Below are 13,881 nucleotides of genomic sequence, written 5' to 3'. Positions count from 1 at the left end.
AGAGTCCGTAATAGCATCATTTGAGGACCATGAGCTTAAAAAAAATTTCCCAAAACCTAACAAGGCTGTGTCAGGGGTAACGGTAAGGGGTAAGGGTGGGGGTGGAGGGCATCCACTCACAGGGATGGTTCTGGCTACCCCTGCTCAGTGGCAGCTCTAACTGACAGTTCTATTTGTTTTTGGTTAGCCAAATGTGGGAACACACAAATAACTTGTTACCTAATAGGCAGGTTTGCCCCCTGGGGTGGGAATGAGGCAGGGGGGCTACGGTGGTGAGAAAGCCTGGCCAGGTCCCCTCACCCAGAAAGTGCCAGTTGTCAGCTCTTCTCTCCAGCCTGGAGGAGCTGTGGGCACTGTACTCAGGTGGGGGGAAGGGGGGGGGCAGGCAGGGAGGGAGGAGACAGACATTGCAGAGTCTGGAATGTACAAAGGAGTATATAGGTGCAGATGGGGGAAAGGGTGTCATCCACGTGCGTGGGTAACTCTGTGACCAAAACTGGTGCGCTTTACAAAACAGAAAAATTCCAGGTTCCTCTCCGCTGCCCCCGGCTCTGTCCAGGAACAGAGCCGGGGCTGCCCACAGGGACTCTGGGAGAGGGTGGCTGGGTGGCCAGCTGCCCTGGGAGCTTCGTTGCTGGTGTAGTGTTGCTTGCGAGGGTAAGGCTGGGCTGGACTTTGACAGCACAGTGGACCTTAGAACAGGGATGTGCTTGTCACAGCAGCCAGGGTCTCGGCTGGGAGGGGCAATCCCAGGTGAGAAACCTCCTGTGACACATGCTCTTGGGTCCAGTGGCGACACCAGACATTTTGCAGATGTTGGGGCCACTGAGACCCTCTCCAAAGTGGAGCGCGAGGGGTGCAGACCTGTAGGCCTCAGCCCACCTCCCTTCATAGCAGAGGAGGACACAGTGTGTCAGGCCCTGAGCTGGCAGCCTGTGTGATCTCAAGTGTCAGTGGGGAGATGGGGAGGGGAAGGGGGCCTTGGGAAGGGAGCTGGGTGCCTCCTGGTGGGCAGGGCAGCTCACCCTCCATCTCCTCGGCGAAGCAGTACACATCATAGGTCTCGTTGGTGTCTCGGATGCCATACGTCCTCACACCAGGAAACTCATCCTTGTCTCCATAGCAGCCTTCCCGGGGAGTGTGGATGGGGTATCTGCCAGGAACCCAAAATGGAGGTGTGACACTCAGGGGACAAAGGGAAGCCCATGGCCTCTGCCCTTGAATCCTCCTCCCTCATAGGAGGAAACAGCAACTTAATATTGCATTTGACCATGTCTCTTCTGAATATGTCAACTGCCTACCTGTGTTTACAGTGAATCATGATTGAAGGCAGCCCCCACTACTGAATATTTAGTGGTACAAAACACACTTTCTCTATCAGGGGTTCACATATTTTTTTTGTATAAAAGGCCAGCTAGTAAATATTTTAGGTTTTGCGTAGTCTTGGTGGTGACCACTCAACTGCCACTGTAGCGTGAAGCACCCACAGATATGCAGATGGGTGTGACTGTGTCCCAATAAAACTTTATTTACAGAAGCAAGGGGTGGGTTGGACTTGGCCTCTGGGCCCTAGTTTGTTAGGCGTCGCTCTATATCATTTGAGTCTCACGTCAACCCAATGAGGTAGGTGCTATCATCAATCTACTTTACACTTGAAGAAACTGGGGCTCAGAGGTGTTAAACGATTTGTCCACAGTCACGCAGTTTCCAAGTGCCAGAGCTGGAATTTGAGTCCAGTTCTTTTTTTTTTTGAGATGGAGTCTCGCTCTGTCACCTAGGCTGGAGTGCAGTGGCGCGATCTTGGCTCACTGCAAGCTCCACCTCCTGGGTTCACGCCATTCTCCTGCCTCAGCCTCCTGAGAAGCTGAGACTACAGGAGCCCACCACCACGCCCAGCTAATTTTTTGTATTTTTTAGTAGAGATGGGGTTTCACCATGTTAGCCAGGATGGTCTCGATCTCCTGACCTCGTGATCTGCCCACCTTGGCCTCCCAAAGTGCTGGGTTTACAGGCATGAGCCACCGCGCCCGGCTGAGTCCAGTTCTTTATGCCGCCCAGGTGTGGGCTCTTGCTCTATGCTAGACTATTATCTCATCTTTTTTTTTTTTTTATGGCTATAGTTTTTGTATCCTAAGATCTCTTTTCCTACCCTGAGATTGCAAAGACATTTTCCTTTGTTTTCTTCCTGAGGCTTTGTGGTTCTGGCTGTTGGAGCTATGATGCTCCTGAAATGGGTGATATCATCTTGCCTTCAGAGTGCATTGAGATCCCTTGAGGGCAGGGTCTATTTGGACTGCTCTGCACCTCACTCCCCAGCAACTACACTCAGGGAAGGATGTACCAAGGGGTTCAATTTATGTCTTGCCTTATTAAAAACAAAAAGGATGGAAGGTTGTTTACAAAAATACAGAAGACACCAAAGTTTAAAAGTGAGGAAATCATGGCAAAGAAAAAAATGGGTAGGAAAAATAATGACATGTAGGGCAAGGTTGCTAGCAGTCCGTCATCCCATTTGCAAGAGAGAATCACAATAACTAGGGTTTGGGATGGGTCACTGAGCTGCTGTTCGGCCAAGGTATGACCACGGCCCCTAACCTAGGCTGGCCACAGTGTCACGCTTGCACCAGCTCGGTGCTGGCCAACGTTCCACCCAGCACCCGCCCCACTCCCCTGTGGCCGCTGACTCCTGGCCCCCACTAGCTGATGGGCTAGGGCTCACCTGACAGTCTGGTCAGCCAGCCAGCCGGCGTCACACTGGTGGAAGCCGTCTTCGTAGGCGGCCTGCAGCTGCTCGGGTGTGGCGATGATGGCACTGTTTTGCAGGCAGGCCCTCTGTGCCTTGTCAAAGTCGAGGGTGTAGCGTGTAGAGATGGCTCTGTAATGGAACACGATGCCTGCAAGACACATACACGCCCACAAGCGGAAGAGCTGGTCAGGCACAGTCTCTGATCACTGAGGCCCTCGCAGAATTATGGCAATAGTCAAAGGGACCTTAGGGAACTGGCCGGTCTGGGCTGATGCATGACTCCCTGTACACCTTTGCATGTGATCCTTCTGAATTTGCTGGAACACCCGGTAATGGGGAGCTCACTACCTTACAAGGCATTCCTTTTTGAAGACTTATGATAATCCTGATAATGAGAAAGTTCTTTGAATTAAATGAAAACCTGCCTCCTTATAGTTTTTTCTTATCACTCCAAGACCCCCATATTGCATTAGGGGAAAGAGACACTCAGAACCCCCTGTACCCTCAGCCCAGGGCCACCCTAGCGGAAACCCCATTTAAGGTGTGCCCAGGAGTGAGCCGTCTTTGACAGAGCCTCCCAGTGTACCTCCCCCTGGGAAAAATCTGGTATTGACCGAAGTCCTGAAGCTAACCAAAGACCTGACTGTTCTCCTTGGGCCACTGAGAGAAAGAGACCGGAGAGTCTTCAGCCCTTGCTTTGGCTTCTGGAACTGAGAATGAGAGTGGAGAGGGGGAGGGAAAAGACACCAGGATGAGCTGTCAGGAGACTGCTCTGACTCATTTCCAGGGTAACCTCAGGCAAGTCACTTGCCCTCAGTTTGCTTGTCTGTAAAATGGGCACGCTCACAAGACCCACCAGATCACAGGATTCTTGGGAAGCACAAACTGTCAGTTACCTGTGACCACAGCCAGGAAGTATTTAATGCTCCCTAAGTCCAGAGAGAATGATATTACCAGCTCCATGTCACAGAGGAAGCAGCTGAAGTTAAGTAACTTGGCTGAGGTGCGTGGAGGAGACGGTTTGAAGGCCAGCCTGCCTGCGCCCGCACTGCGGAGACTGCTCTGGTTCTTTCTGTGGGTGAAGCAGCGTCTGTCCCTGTGGGAGGCTCTCACCTTTCACCACGACCTCCAGGGTGGCCTCGCTGTCCTCGATGCCATGCATCACCTCGCAGCGGTAGACCCCAGAGTCATTGGAGCGCAGGCTCTGGATTTCCAAGGTGGCGTCACTGGGGATGGCCGGGTAGTTGGGCAGCGAGACCTTGTCCTGGTAGGCACTGTTGACCCGCACACGCCCTTCAGTGGCCACCAGCAGCACTACCTCCTTCTCCTTGGACACCCGGCTCCACTTGATTCTTGGGGCCAGGGGAGCGGTAGAGGGGGCAGTGGTCACAGGGTGCATGGGGTCGATGAAATAGCAGGGGATGGTGAGGGAGGTCCCCAGGAGGACCCTCAGCGGGGACGGTTGGGGGATGCTGACACTCAGCGAGTTGTCATGGTCTGTGTGGGAGAGGTGGGGTGGAAGAGAGACCTGTTAGTGCCTAGAGAGGCCCATCCCGCCTCCCCATCCATCCTTCCTTCCAGCAATGCACTCTCCTGAGAGAGCAAAATCCAATGAGTGTGTCTCTCTATGATGGGGATGCTCCTGTGTCATGTGGGAATTTCCGGAAAAGCTTGCAACGCCCTTTCCAGAGCAGCGTTCCTCAAGACCCCTGGCCTCTGCACCTTGAGACAGAAACTATGGAGCTAGAAAAGGATTCCAGAGGAGGGGAGGGGAGACGTCAGAGTCAGGACCAACTCCCTGTTTCTCAAACTGGGGTACTGCAGCAAGCATCAAAGCATGGAATAAAACAGGACCCATCTCCTTGGAGTGACAGCTTAACTCAAAGATTTTGGGAAAAATTATTTTGGGGTAGAAAAGTAATCTACACAATTTTAAAGCTGAGACAGAAAACTTCTAAGATGTGTCCCATTTGGGGAGGTCTGCTCTGGGTACGAGCCTGATTTTGCCACCAGGACAAGTCACTCTCTTCTGCTGTTTGGGAGTCAGGGGACTCGGGTGGAGAAGCATCCGAGATCAGACATTTTGGTGTGCAAAGAGTCAGACTCTCTTGTCTGGGCCTAGGGGAGACATACCTTCCCTTCTGGGGTCAAGCCCATCCTGGGGTCAGTGGAAGTTTTGCTCATTTGGTCCAACGCTGGATTAGCAGTAGACCCAGTGCCTTCCACATGCACGAGACCAGGCTGGGGCTTCCCGAGGATGGTTTGCAGAAAAGGCAAAGACCTGTCTGATTCCCTGGGGCTTTTCTCTGGCTGTCTCCCAAGTGACCTTTCTTCTTTGGTGCTCCAGCTAATCCTCCCTCAATGGCCCTTTCTCCACTGGTTTGTCTGTGTCCTGCCCCTCCTGCAAGCTCATTGCGCAGCAGTCCTCACTGAGATCCATGGAGGGAAGGAGGGCACCTGCCGGGAGCTCTCCCTGCCAGCTGTCGGGACCAGTAGCACCAGGTTCAGTACCCAGTACTCAAACCTAGTACTCATGCCTACTGAATACGTGAGACATGCCTAGGAATGTCCTCACCTGAAGTTTCTACAGTGACAGCTGCAGTGATGACCCTCAGAGTTACGAAAACCCAGAGTAAAGTGGTCATAGTTCACCTGGAAGAGGGAAGGCAGGGGTGTTATTTAGACAGTGAAGGCATGGTGAGGTCAAACAGAGTCATGTGACATAGGATGCAACGTGATAATTCCACACCCAAGGACCTGGAATCATCTCCAGAGAAGGAGGCTGCAAGTGGTTTGTGAGATATTTTCTTAAAAAATCCTTCTCTCACAAAACCTTCACAGGTTTCTCAGTTTAATTCCAGGCATTAGGCTAATAAACCTAACCTCCCATCTTTCAGCCAGTGAAGTCTTATCTGAATGAGTTCCTGTGACGGTTAATTTTATGAGTCAACTTGACTGGGCTGGGGCGCCCAGACATTTGGCCAAGCATTGTTCTGGGTGTGTCTGTGAGGGTGTTTCTGGATGACATTGACATTGGAATCGGTAGACTGAATAAAACAGATGGTTCTCCCTAACGTGGGAGGATCTCGTCCAATCAGTTGAAGACTGAATAGAGAGGAAAAACTGACCTCTCCTGAGAAAGAGAGAATTCTTTGTGCTTGATGGCCTTTGAGCTAGAACATTGCTTTTTCTTCCCTTTGGACTTGAATTAAAACATCAGCTCTTCCTAGGTCTCAAGCTTACTGACTTTCAAACTGAAACTACCCCAATCAGTTCGTTTGGGTCTCAAGCCTTCAAACTTGGGCTAGAACTACACCACCAGGTCTCCTGGTCTAGCTTACCAACTTACCATGCAGACCTTGGGACTTGCCAGCCTCTATAATTGCATGAACCCATTGCTTATAGTAATTCTCTCTCTCTCTCTCTCTGTCTTGTGTGTGTGTGTATGTGTGTGTATGTGTGTGTCTGTGTGCATGTGTCCTATTGGTTTGTTTCCTTGGAGAACCCTGACTAATACAGTCCTTCAGGCTCAGAGAAGTGATGAGGTGCTCAACATCCCTAATGAAACCTGGGCCTGCCACCAACTTCAAATCCAGAGATCACGTGTGTTTTAGAATGGACTAACCTCCAAGGTTTCAGGCAAGGTTTAGGGGCCTGGTTCATGTCAGGGAAAAGATATTCACCTAGGGAGCTCTTGAGGAGGCTGTGGGATGAATGGATTAATATTTTAGGACAGAAATTAGACCTAGGATGCTGTAGTTCTCCTGCTAGTTCAATGACTTCACATGGATTAGAAAGACAAACCTTCCTTATCGTCATCTGCTGGAAAGCTGTCATGATAAATACACAGGTCTGTGACAACCACAGTGTAAAGGTGCACAATTGGAACCCTGACTCCAGCATAAGTGGACCCAAGAAGACCCAACAGAATGTACAGGAGACCCATCAGAGCAGCACTCTTAACCTCAGCTGCACACTGAAATCACCTGGGCTTCAGCCTGGACATCAGGATTTTTAGAGCTTGGAAGGTTCTAAGGTGCAGCCAAGATGGAGCACCGCTGGCCTAGAACACGTGCAGTCCCATTACGGACACCTCCTGTGAACTTCCCTCCACGGCACATGCCTGGTGATGTTCCCCGAGTTGTTCTGTTGGGTGGACTTGCATCAGCACCTACCCTGCCCTTTTGGTTTAAGAAGTGCTTGCATCACAGAGGGAGGGAACCTTGGAGAGGATGGAGGATCTGGGACTAAAGAAAAGAGTGGAGCTTTCAGCAACTCTCGCCCGTGGCATTCCGAGACCTTTGCTCGATCAGAATCCAATGGCCCAGCAGGTGTCGCTCTTGGCTCAGTCACCGCCGGCTGGGGCTGGATGGATTTGGGGATGGGGGGGCACCCCAGGAGTCCCTAGGCTCAGGAGGGGTGTTGGGAGGGCACTGGTGTTCCCATCCAGGAACGCCAGGGGCAGAGGCAGGGTGGGCCCAGGACTCCGAGTGACCCTTTCTTCCTGTTGATTGAGTGTGACATCTTTCTACCACCTATGCTACATATACGAGTCACCCCAGAAATGAAAGGGCTGTCTGTGGGTGCTGCTAGGGGTATGAGGTGAATGCATGAGGCACGTCATCCTCACACTGGAGAAAGTCTGGAAAATCCCAAAGTTCTGAGAAGTAGCCCCTTGTGTCTCCTTAGGGATTTTTCTACCTAGATGCTGCCTTTTAAAGAAAAGTCTCTGGCTCCAGGCTGTGGCACCATGAGGGGCTCTCGTTCAAGCCCCATGTGACCAGTTGCGGCTGGGAAATAGTTCCCCAGAGGGCAGAGGGCAAGGTATCTTCTCCACTCCGGGGAGGGGTCTAGACTTTCCGGCTCCTCTCTTCCCAGAGCCTTAGGGATTCGTGTTCAGACACAAGGCCCGCCTGTTCTTCCCTCAGAACACCCTTCATTGGGAGGTTGTGTGTATGTTTTCGGAGCTGTGTTTCTTCCCTCACTCTCTGAACAAGCTGGACATTGTCCGGGGTTGTAGGAGTGCTCTGTGGGGCTTGGGTGGCTTGGTTTCTCTCCCTGGCTCAGACCAGGGAATGGGAAGGAATGAAAAGAGGTGGGGAGGGGGAGAGTGGGGGAGGGGGAGAGTGGGGGGAGGGGGAGAGTGGAGTGAGGGGGAGAGTGGGGGGAGGGGGATAGAGGTGGAGTGGGCAGAGAAACTAATTTTATTTCTTTTTTTTTTTGTTTAAAGACAAACTTTGGGATAGAAATATCGCAATAAATATGCTCTTGTGTTTGTGTGTGTTTTCTCAGCTGTAAAGAAAATAGGGAGAAATTCCATTCTGTCTGGCTTCCAAGAGTCTCCAGGACTCACTGAGCCTTTTATGCGAGAAGACTGACTTTGGCAGCCCCGAGTCCCAGCACGGCCCTGTCAACAGGGAGGCCTTTCTCCATGGGAAGCTGAGTTAGGTGCTGACAGGGCGACAGCATAGGTGAGGCAAAGGAAGGGGACGGGGAGCCTGAAATGAAGCGGAGAGGGGAGCTTGGGGAGCAGGAAGGGGATGCTGGGTGAAGGCCGGGTGAGAGCCATGTGGTTTGGGTTCATCATCAAGGAATTGACTTTCTCAGAGAGAATTACGTGGAGATTTGGTAGGGGAAAGTGAGGTGCTTTTAGCTTGAGCTGAGGCTATGCGTCTGTGTGAGCATGCGTGCATGTGTCCAGGTTGGAGACAAGGAAACCTTCACTTCCTCATCAGCCAGACTCTACCCCATGGTTGTCTACCTGGCCAAGGTCTTGGCCTGGATTCCAACAAATTATGGGATTGAACAGGCAGCTCACCCACTCTCCCTGAATGCCTCTTCCAGCAACATGTACAGTGGAGACCCCTCCTCGACCTGGGTAGACGCCTACTGCTTAATAATCCAGGACCTGCCCCACGGCTGTTTCAAAGACTCAGTGAGATAATGTGACTGCCATCGTCCCTCCTCCAGGCCAGACGCTGTTTCTTTGGCTCTGCACCCAGCACAGGCTCTGGCACTCAGCAAGCATCCATCAGTGTAACTTTCCTCTCACCTCCCTGGTCGTCAGGCCTGACTGAGCCTCTCAGAACTGGGGGATTGGAAGAGAGTTTAGTGGTTGTAGAGAGGCTTCCTGTCCCAGGATGAGGGTTGGACCAGATGACTTTCCATAAATAATAAAACTGCATTCATCTCAAACACAACATTATCATACTACCAAACATTTGGAAAATAGGACAATGGGGGAAAAAAAAATGACCATCATCTACAATCCGAATCCTCATTATTAGTGTTTTGATAGTTTGCCTTCTAGTCATCCAGGCTGGAGTGCAGTGGCATGATCTCGGCTCACTGCAACCTCTGCCTCCCAGGTTCAAGCAATTGTCTTGCCTCAACCATTGAGCAGTTGGGACTACAGGTGTGTGCCACCATACCTGGCTAATTTTTGTATTTTTTGGTAGAGACAGGGTTTCACCATGTTGGGCAGGCTGGTCTCGAACTCCTGTCCTCAAGTGATCCACCCACTTTGGCCTCCCAAAGTGCTGGGATTACAGGTGTAAGCCACCGTACCTGGCCATTCTAGTCTTTTTTTTTTTTTTTTAAGGTATCTACTTGTGTTTTTCTGTAATTGCAATCTTTTTGCATGCTATTTGTCTTTTCCACATAATACAATGGACCACACAACTTCTTTTTTTTTCATTCCTTCACTACTGATGATCATGATGCTACAATCATGACCTCCCTGACATGAATCCTGTATATACAGCTCGGCCAGGTGGTCTTTGGCCTCTGATTGCATGGTAGGTGCTCATTCCTTCACAAGGTGGCCCATTCCTTGGCTGAGCAGCTCCAATTGTACTCAAGAACTTTCAAGATTGAGTCAAAATGGCTCACCCACATTATAATTTACACCCAAGAGTTCCACCATCAGGAGCCACGCAAAACACATCCCCTCCTCTTTCATGGGACTCATGGTGAATCTTCAGAGGTCCAGTCTGCTTCCTGCCTGCTGTTCCTCCATGGAGACATTCCTGGTCCCTCCAACCAACCCTTCCTCCTGTGGCGGCCTTCTGGACCTCTCTTTACCCGCTGGAGCCACAGAAGGTCTAAGCTGTGAGAGACCTTAGTGAACATCAAGCCTAACTTCTTCATTTTACAGATGAAGAAACTGAGGCCCAAGGAGGAGGCTGACTTGCTCAAGGCCATATGGTAGGTTGGAAGTGGAGCCCAAACCAGAACTCAGTGCCAGGGGGCCTGGCCCTCATAATTCCCAGCATTAACAAACTTCACAAGGTAGCTGTTGTGTCTGTCTTGTTCCCCACTGTCTCCCTGACACCCTATGTAGTGTGTGGCACAAAGAGAGGAAATTGCTGAATGAACGAATGAATGAATGAATGAATGAATGAACCAATGGCGGCCCGTACATCTTAGAAGCAATCTCCTTCAACCCTAGGCCTTGGGGGGAGGAGGGCTGAGGATGGGACTAGAGGCTCACATGTGATGAGCACCTAGGTGGTGCCCGGCCGAATGAAGTAGACCACTCCCACATCACATTCAGTAAGTCTCAGCTAGAGACATGCTGCTTCCTTGTGATGTGCATGGCTGTATTGATTAACGATAACGCTTCAGTGCAGCATGTGATTTTGGGAAGGTCACAGGCCATGTGCGGCCCAGAGGAGGAATAATCAGAGTCACCCCTTCCCAGGGCTCCAAGGAGAACCAGTGTTATGCTACAGCCAATTGGCACCAGCCAGCCGGAGCCCATTTTATGCATCTCTTTCCAATTTTGTGTTTGGTGACATCACACTGGTTGTTTGAAACTGGTTATGATGGATATCAGCAGACGCTATCAACGAGGTGAGACTTCTTCTTTTTCTTTTTCTTTTTGAGAGTGGATTTACCAGCACACTACTGGAAGTAAATACAGCCATGGGCCACATAATATTTCAGTCAACAACAAACTGTACCTACGATGATGGTCCTGTAAGATTCTAATGGGGCTGACAAACACCGATCACCTGGTGATCACCTGGTGACATTGCAGCCATCGTAACATCATAGTGCAATCGTTTTATTTATTTTTACAAATTTAGTGTAGCCTAAGTGTATAGTGTCTATAAAGCCTACACCAGTGTACAATAATGTCCTAGGCCTTCGCATTCACTCACCACTCACTCACTCACCCATCCAGAGCAACTTCCAGTCCTGCAAGCACTGTTCATGGTAAATGCCCTATAGGTGTACCATTGTTTATCTTTTATACAGGACTTTTACTGTATCTTTTATACAGGATTTTTACTGTATCTTTTATATGTTTAGATAGGTTTAGATACACAAAGGGAAGTATTCGTGTATACACAAAGGGAAGTATTTGTGTATCTAAATCTATCTAAACATACAAAAGGTACAGTAAAAATACAGTATTCAGTATAGTAACATGCTGTATGAGTGTGTCATCTAGGAGCACTAGGCTATACCATATGGCCTAGGAGTGTAGTAGGCTGTACCATCCAGGTTTGTGTAAGTACACTTTAGTGGAGGGGTCTCCACTGCACATGTTGCTGGATGACAAAATTGCCTAAGAATGCATTTCTCAGAACGCATCCCTGTTAAATGTTGCATGACTATAATAGTAAATAAAGAAACGGGCTGGGGAAGGATAATGAGCACTTTTCTTTCCTTTGAATGAAGCCTCATTCTCCATTCATTGTGCTGTCCTCCATGTGTCCCTGGGGACATTGAGGCTGGCCCTAAAACCAAGGTCAGTTTGCCAGCCCTAGGGTATGGTCAGGAAATGTTCATCTCCATGTCACTTCCCCTAGCCCAGCGTGAGTCCACATCAGCGTAGACTCAGCAAATGTTTGCTGGCTACGTGAACGCCCACCTCCACCTCCCAGACCCTGCAGGCCTCCTCCCTGAAGCCTGCCTCACCAGGCCTTGGCCCTGGGTTCTATTCCCCCTAGCTATGACTTTCTACACGCTCTTTAGCACCCAATTTTTCTTCTGTTGTTTTATGTGTGCTGACTTTGTCTCATCATGCAGACTGTGACCTCCTAGAGGAGATATACCTAATGCTAAATGGTGAGTTAATGGCTGCAGCACATCAGCATGGCACATGTATACATATGTGACTAACCTGCACATTGTGCACATGTACCCTAAAACCTAAAGTATAACAATAATAAAATAAAAAACAAAAAATAAAAAATAAATTAAAAAAAAAGAAAATCAAATCTTAAATTAAAACAAAATCCCTTTATGCTAACTCACACAGTACCAGGAATAACACAAAATGGTATTTGACACCTCCTTGTTAGATGAGCAAGTAGACGTTGGGGTTTGGTAAACTGATAGACCAGTAAGATTTGCCTGCAACCAGGTGGCTCTGTGTCCCTGACTTAAGTCCTAGAAGATGGATTCGAAAGGACCAAGGTCCCCCATTCCTGTAGTCACCAGCCACCAGCACATCACTTATTTGCAGCCTAATCTCCCAATAGCACCTCTTCTCTTGTCACTCACTCATGAACAAGATCATCCTGATAGCTGTGCATAAACACAGTAGCATATGCACTTGAGGCTGGGATTTCAAACTCAGCATAGGGAAAAGGCCAGGGACCCTACACCAAGAGCACATCTGGCCAGAGTCACCCCAAGTGCAGCTGTTAACTTCCCACATATTCTAAACAGACATGGTGGGATGGTATAGAAACAGGAAGCCAGGAAGCTGATTTCAGTCCCAGCTCTGTCCTAACTCACCAGGAAACTCATGGAAGGCCTCAGTTTACAGTTTTCCCTCTGTAAATTGGGATCATCATGCAAGCATCACCCCCAGGGAAACTGTGAAGGTAATTTTTGTAGATGCTAATACTCTTTTGATATTTCCTCCTCTTTCTCTTCTCCCCATCTTCTTCAACACCTTGTCTTTTTCCATATCTTTGATTTCCTTTTTCCAGATTTATTGCTTGCTCTGTCATCACTGAAGCATCTTAAATCAAATTCCATAAGTGTTTTCCTCCATTCCGGGCAAGTGTGTGGGTCCTGTGAAACAGGCAGTTGGCAGCAGGGTGGCAAGTGCTGGAGATAAACCCTTCAAGGCCATACTTTTGTCTAGGATTGGCCTTGAGCAACTCTGTGCTAAGACAGAGGGGCCCAGTGAAGGGAAAGAAAGGTTTTTCCTTGGAGTTGCTTCTAGCCTAGTGGGTGCAGACAAACCTGTATCCAGAGATAGCAGACATGAGTGAGTTGGCTCTGGGTCCTAACCTTGGCCCTGACTAAAACGGCTGCCTGACCCTGAGCCTTGGATTTTCCGTCTCTGAAATGGGGGCAGGTTGGGAGAATTAACTCTGGAGTTCTCTGAGATTCCAAAAGCCAGCTCCATGCAGTGCAGAGGAGTTCCACCTTTTTATCTTCTGGGGACAGGAGGAGCTGCATCTCCACCCTCTCGGCCTCCCTTGTGGCCAGGGACCCACTCATCACTTGCTGTTCTGCTGCAACATCCAGGGCAATGCACAAGGGTTTCGCTTGCCTACTGAGCACATTCTCCGGGAAGGTCCAGCCTATTCAGAAAGATGCCCCCATGCCCTCACTGTGCTAGGGAGGAAAAGGCAGAAAGGAGAGTTGTGAGGTTGGGAGGGTGGTGCACACGTCTAACAGAAGTGAGGGGAGGCTCTCTGGGGAGCAAAAAAAGGCTCGGGTAGTGGAGCTGCAAGAAAAGAAAATAAGAAACTGAGAAATGACACCATGGAGGCTGTCATACCTGCAGGTTGTACTTGTTACCTGACTGCTGATGTGGCATGGGTCTTATCCCCTGGCAGTGCTCTATTTGAATCTGGGGCTAGGGTCTGGCCCTGTCCTTTCTCTCCCTTCTTTTGCTCACACAGTTCCATTCCTTCAAAAAACACTCTCTCTTTAGCTCGATGTCTGACATAATCCCACCTTCCTTGAGGCCCCATGCAAATGCCACCACCTGGAAACCTCCCCCAGCCTGAAACTCTCTCCTGTCTACCCATGTCCTTTGTCATTTCTTGTTGTTATGACCAATTTATTAGCAGACTCATCCTGGCTTATGGCTTCTTTCCCACTTTTGTTTCAAACTACTAGGCCAACCACTTAAGGGATGTGTGCATGGGTGGGAGCAG

General features: G+C 49.7%; 1 protein-coding gene across 5 annotated transcripts in view; it reads right to left on the bottom strand.

Moving 5' to 3' along the window:
• ACAN (aggrecan) overlaps positions 1-13,881 on the bottom strand; it is a 71,012-nt gene that overhangs the window by 32,218 nt on the left and 24,913 nt on the right. For all 5 annotated transcript variants that reach the window (XM_054531822.2, XM_024232861.3, XM_054531824.2 and 2 more), the window contains exons 2-5: positions 5,322-5,398; positions 3,860-4,243; positions 2,720-2,894; positions 1,026-1,153 (exon numbers count right to left, since the gene is read on the bottom strand). In XM_054531822.2, coding sequence (XP_054387797.1) covers positions 1,026-1,153; positions 2,720-2,894; positions 3,860-4,243; positions 5,322-5,391 — 757 coding nt within the window. In that variant the 5' untranslated portion in view covers positions 5,392-5,398. The remainder of the gene's footprint in view (positions 1-1,025; positions 1,154-2,719; positions 2,895-3,859; positions 4,244-5,321; positions 5,399-13,881) is intronic.

The sequence above is a fragment of the Pongo abelii genome, chromosome 16 (assembly GCF_028885655.2).
Source record: "Pongo abelii isolate AG06213 chromosome 16, NHGRI_mPonAbe1-v2.0_pri, whole genome shotgun sequence".
Classification (NCBI taxonomy): Eukaryota; Metazoa; Chordata; class Mammalia; order Primates; family Hominidae; genus Pongo; species Pongo abelii.
This window is presented reverse-complemented; position numbering and strand designations above follow the sequence as displayed.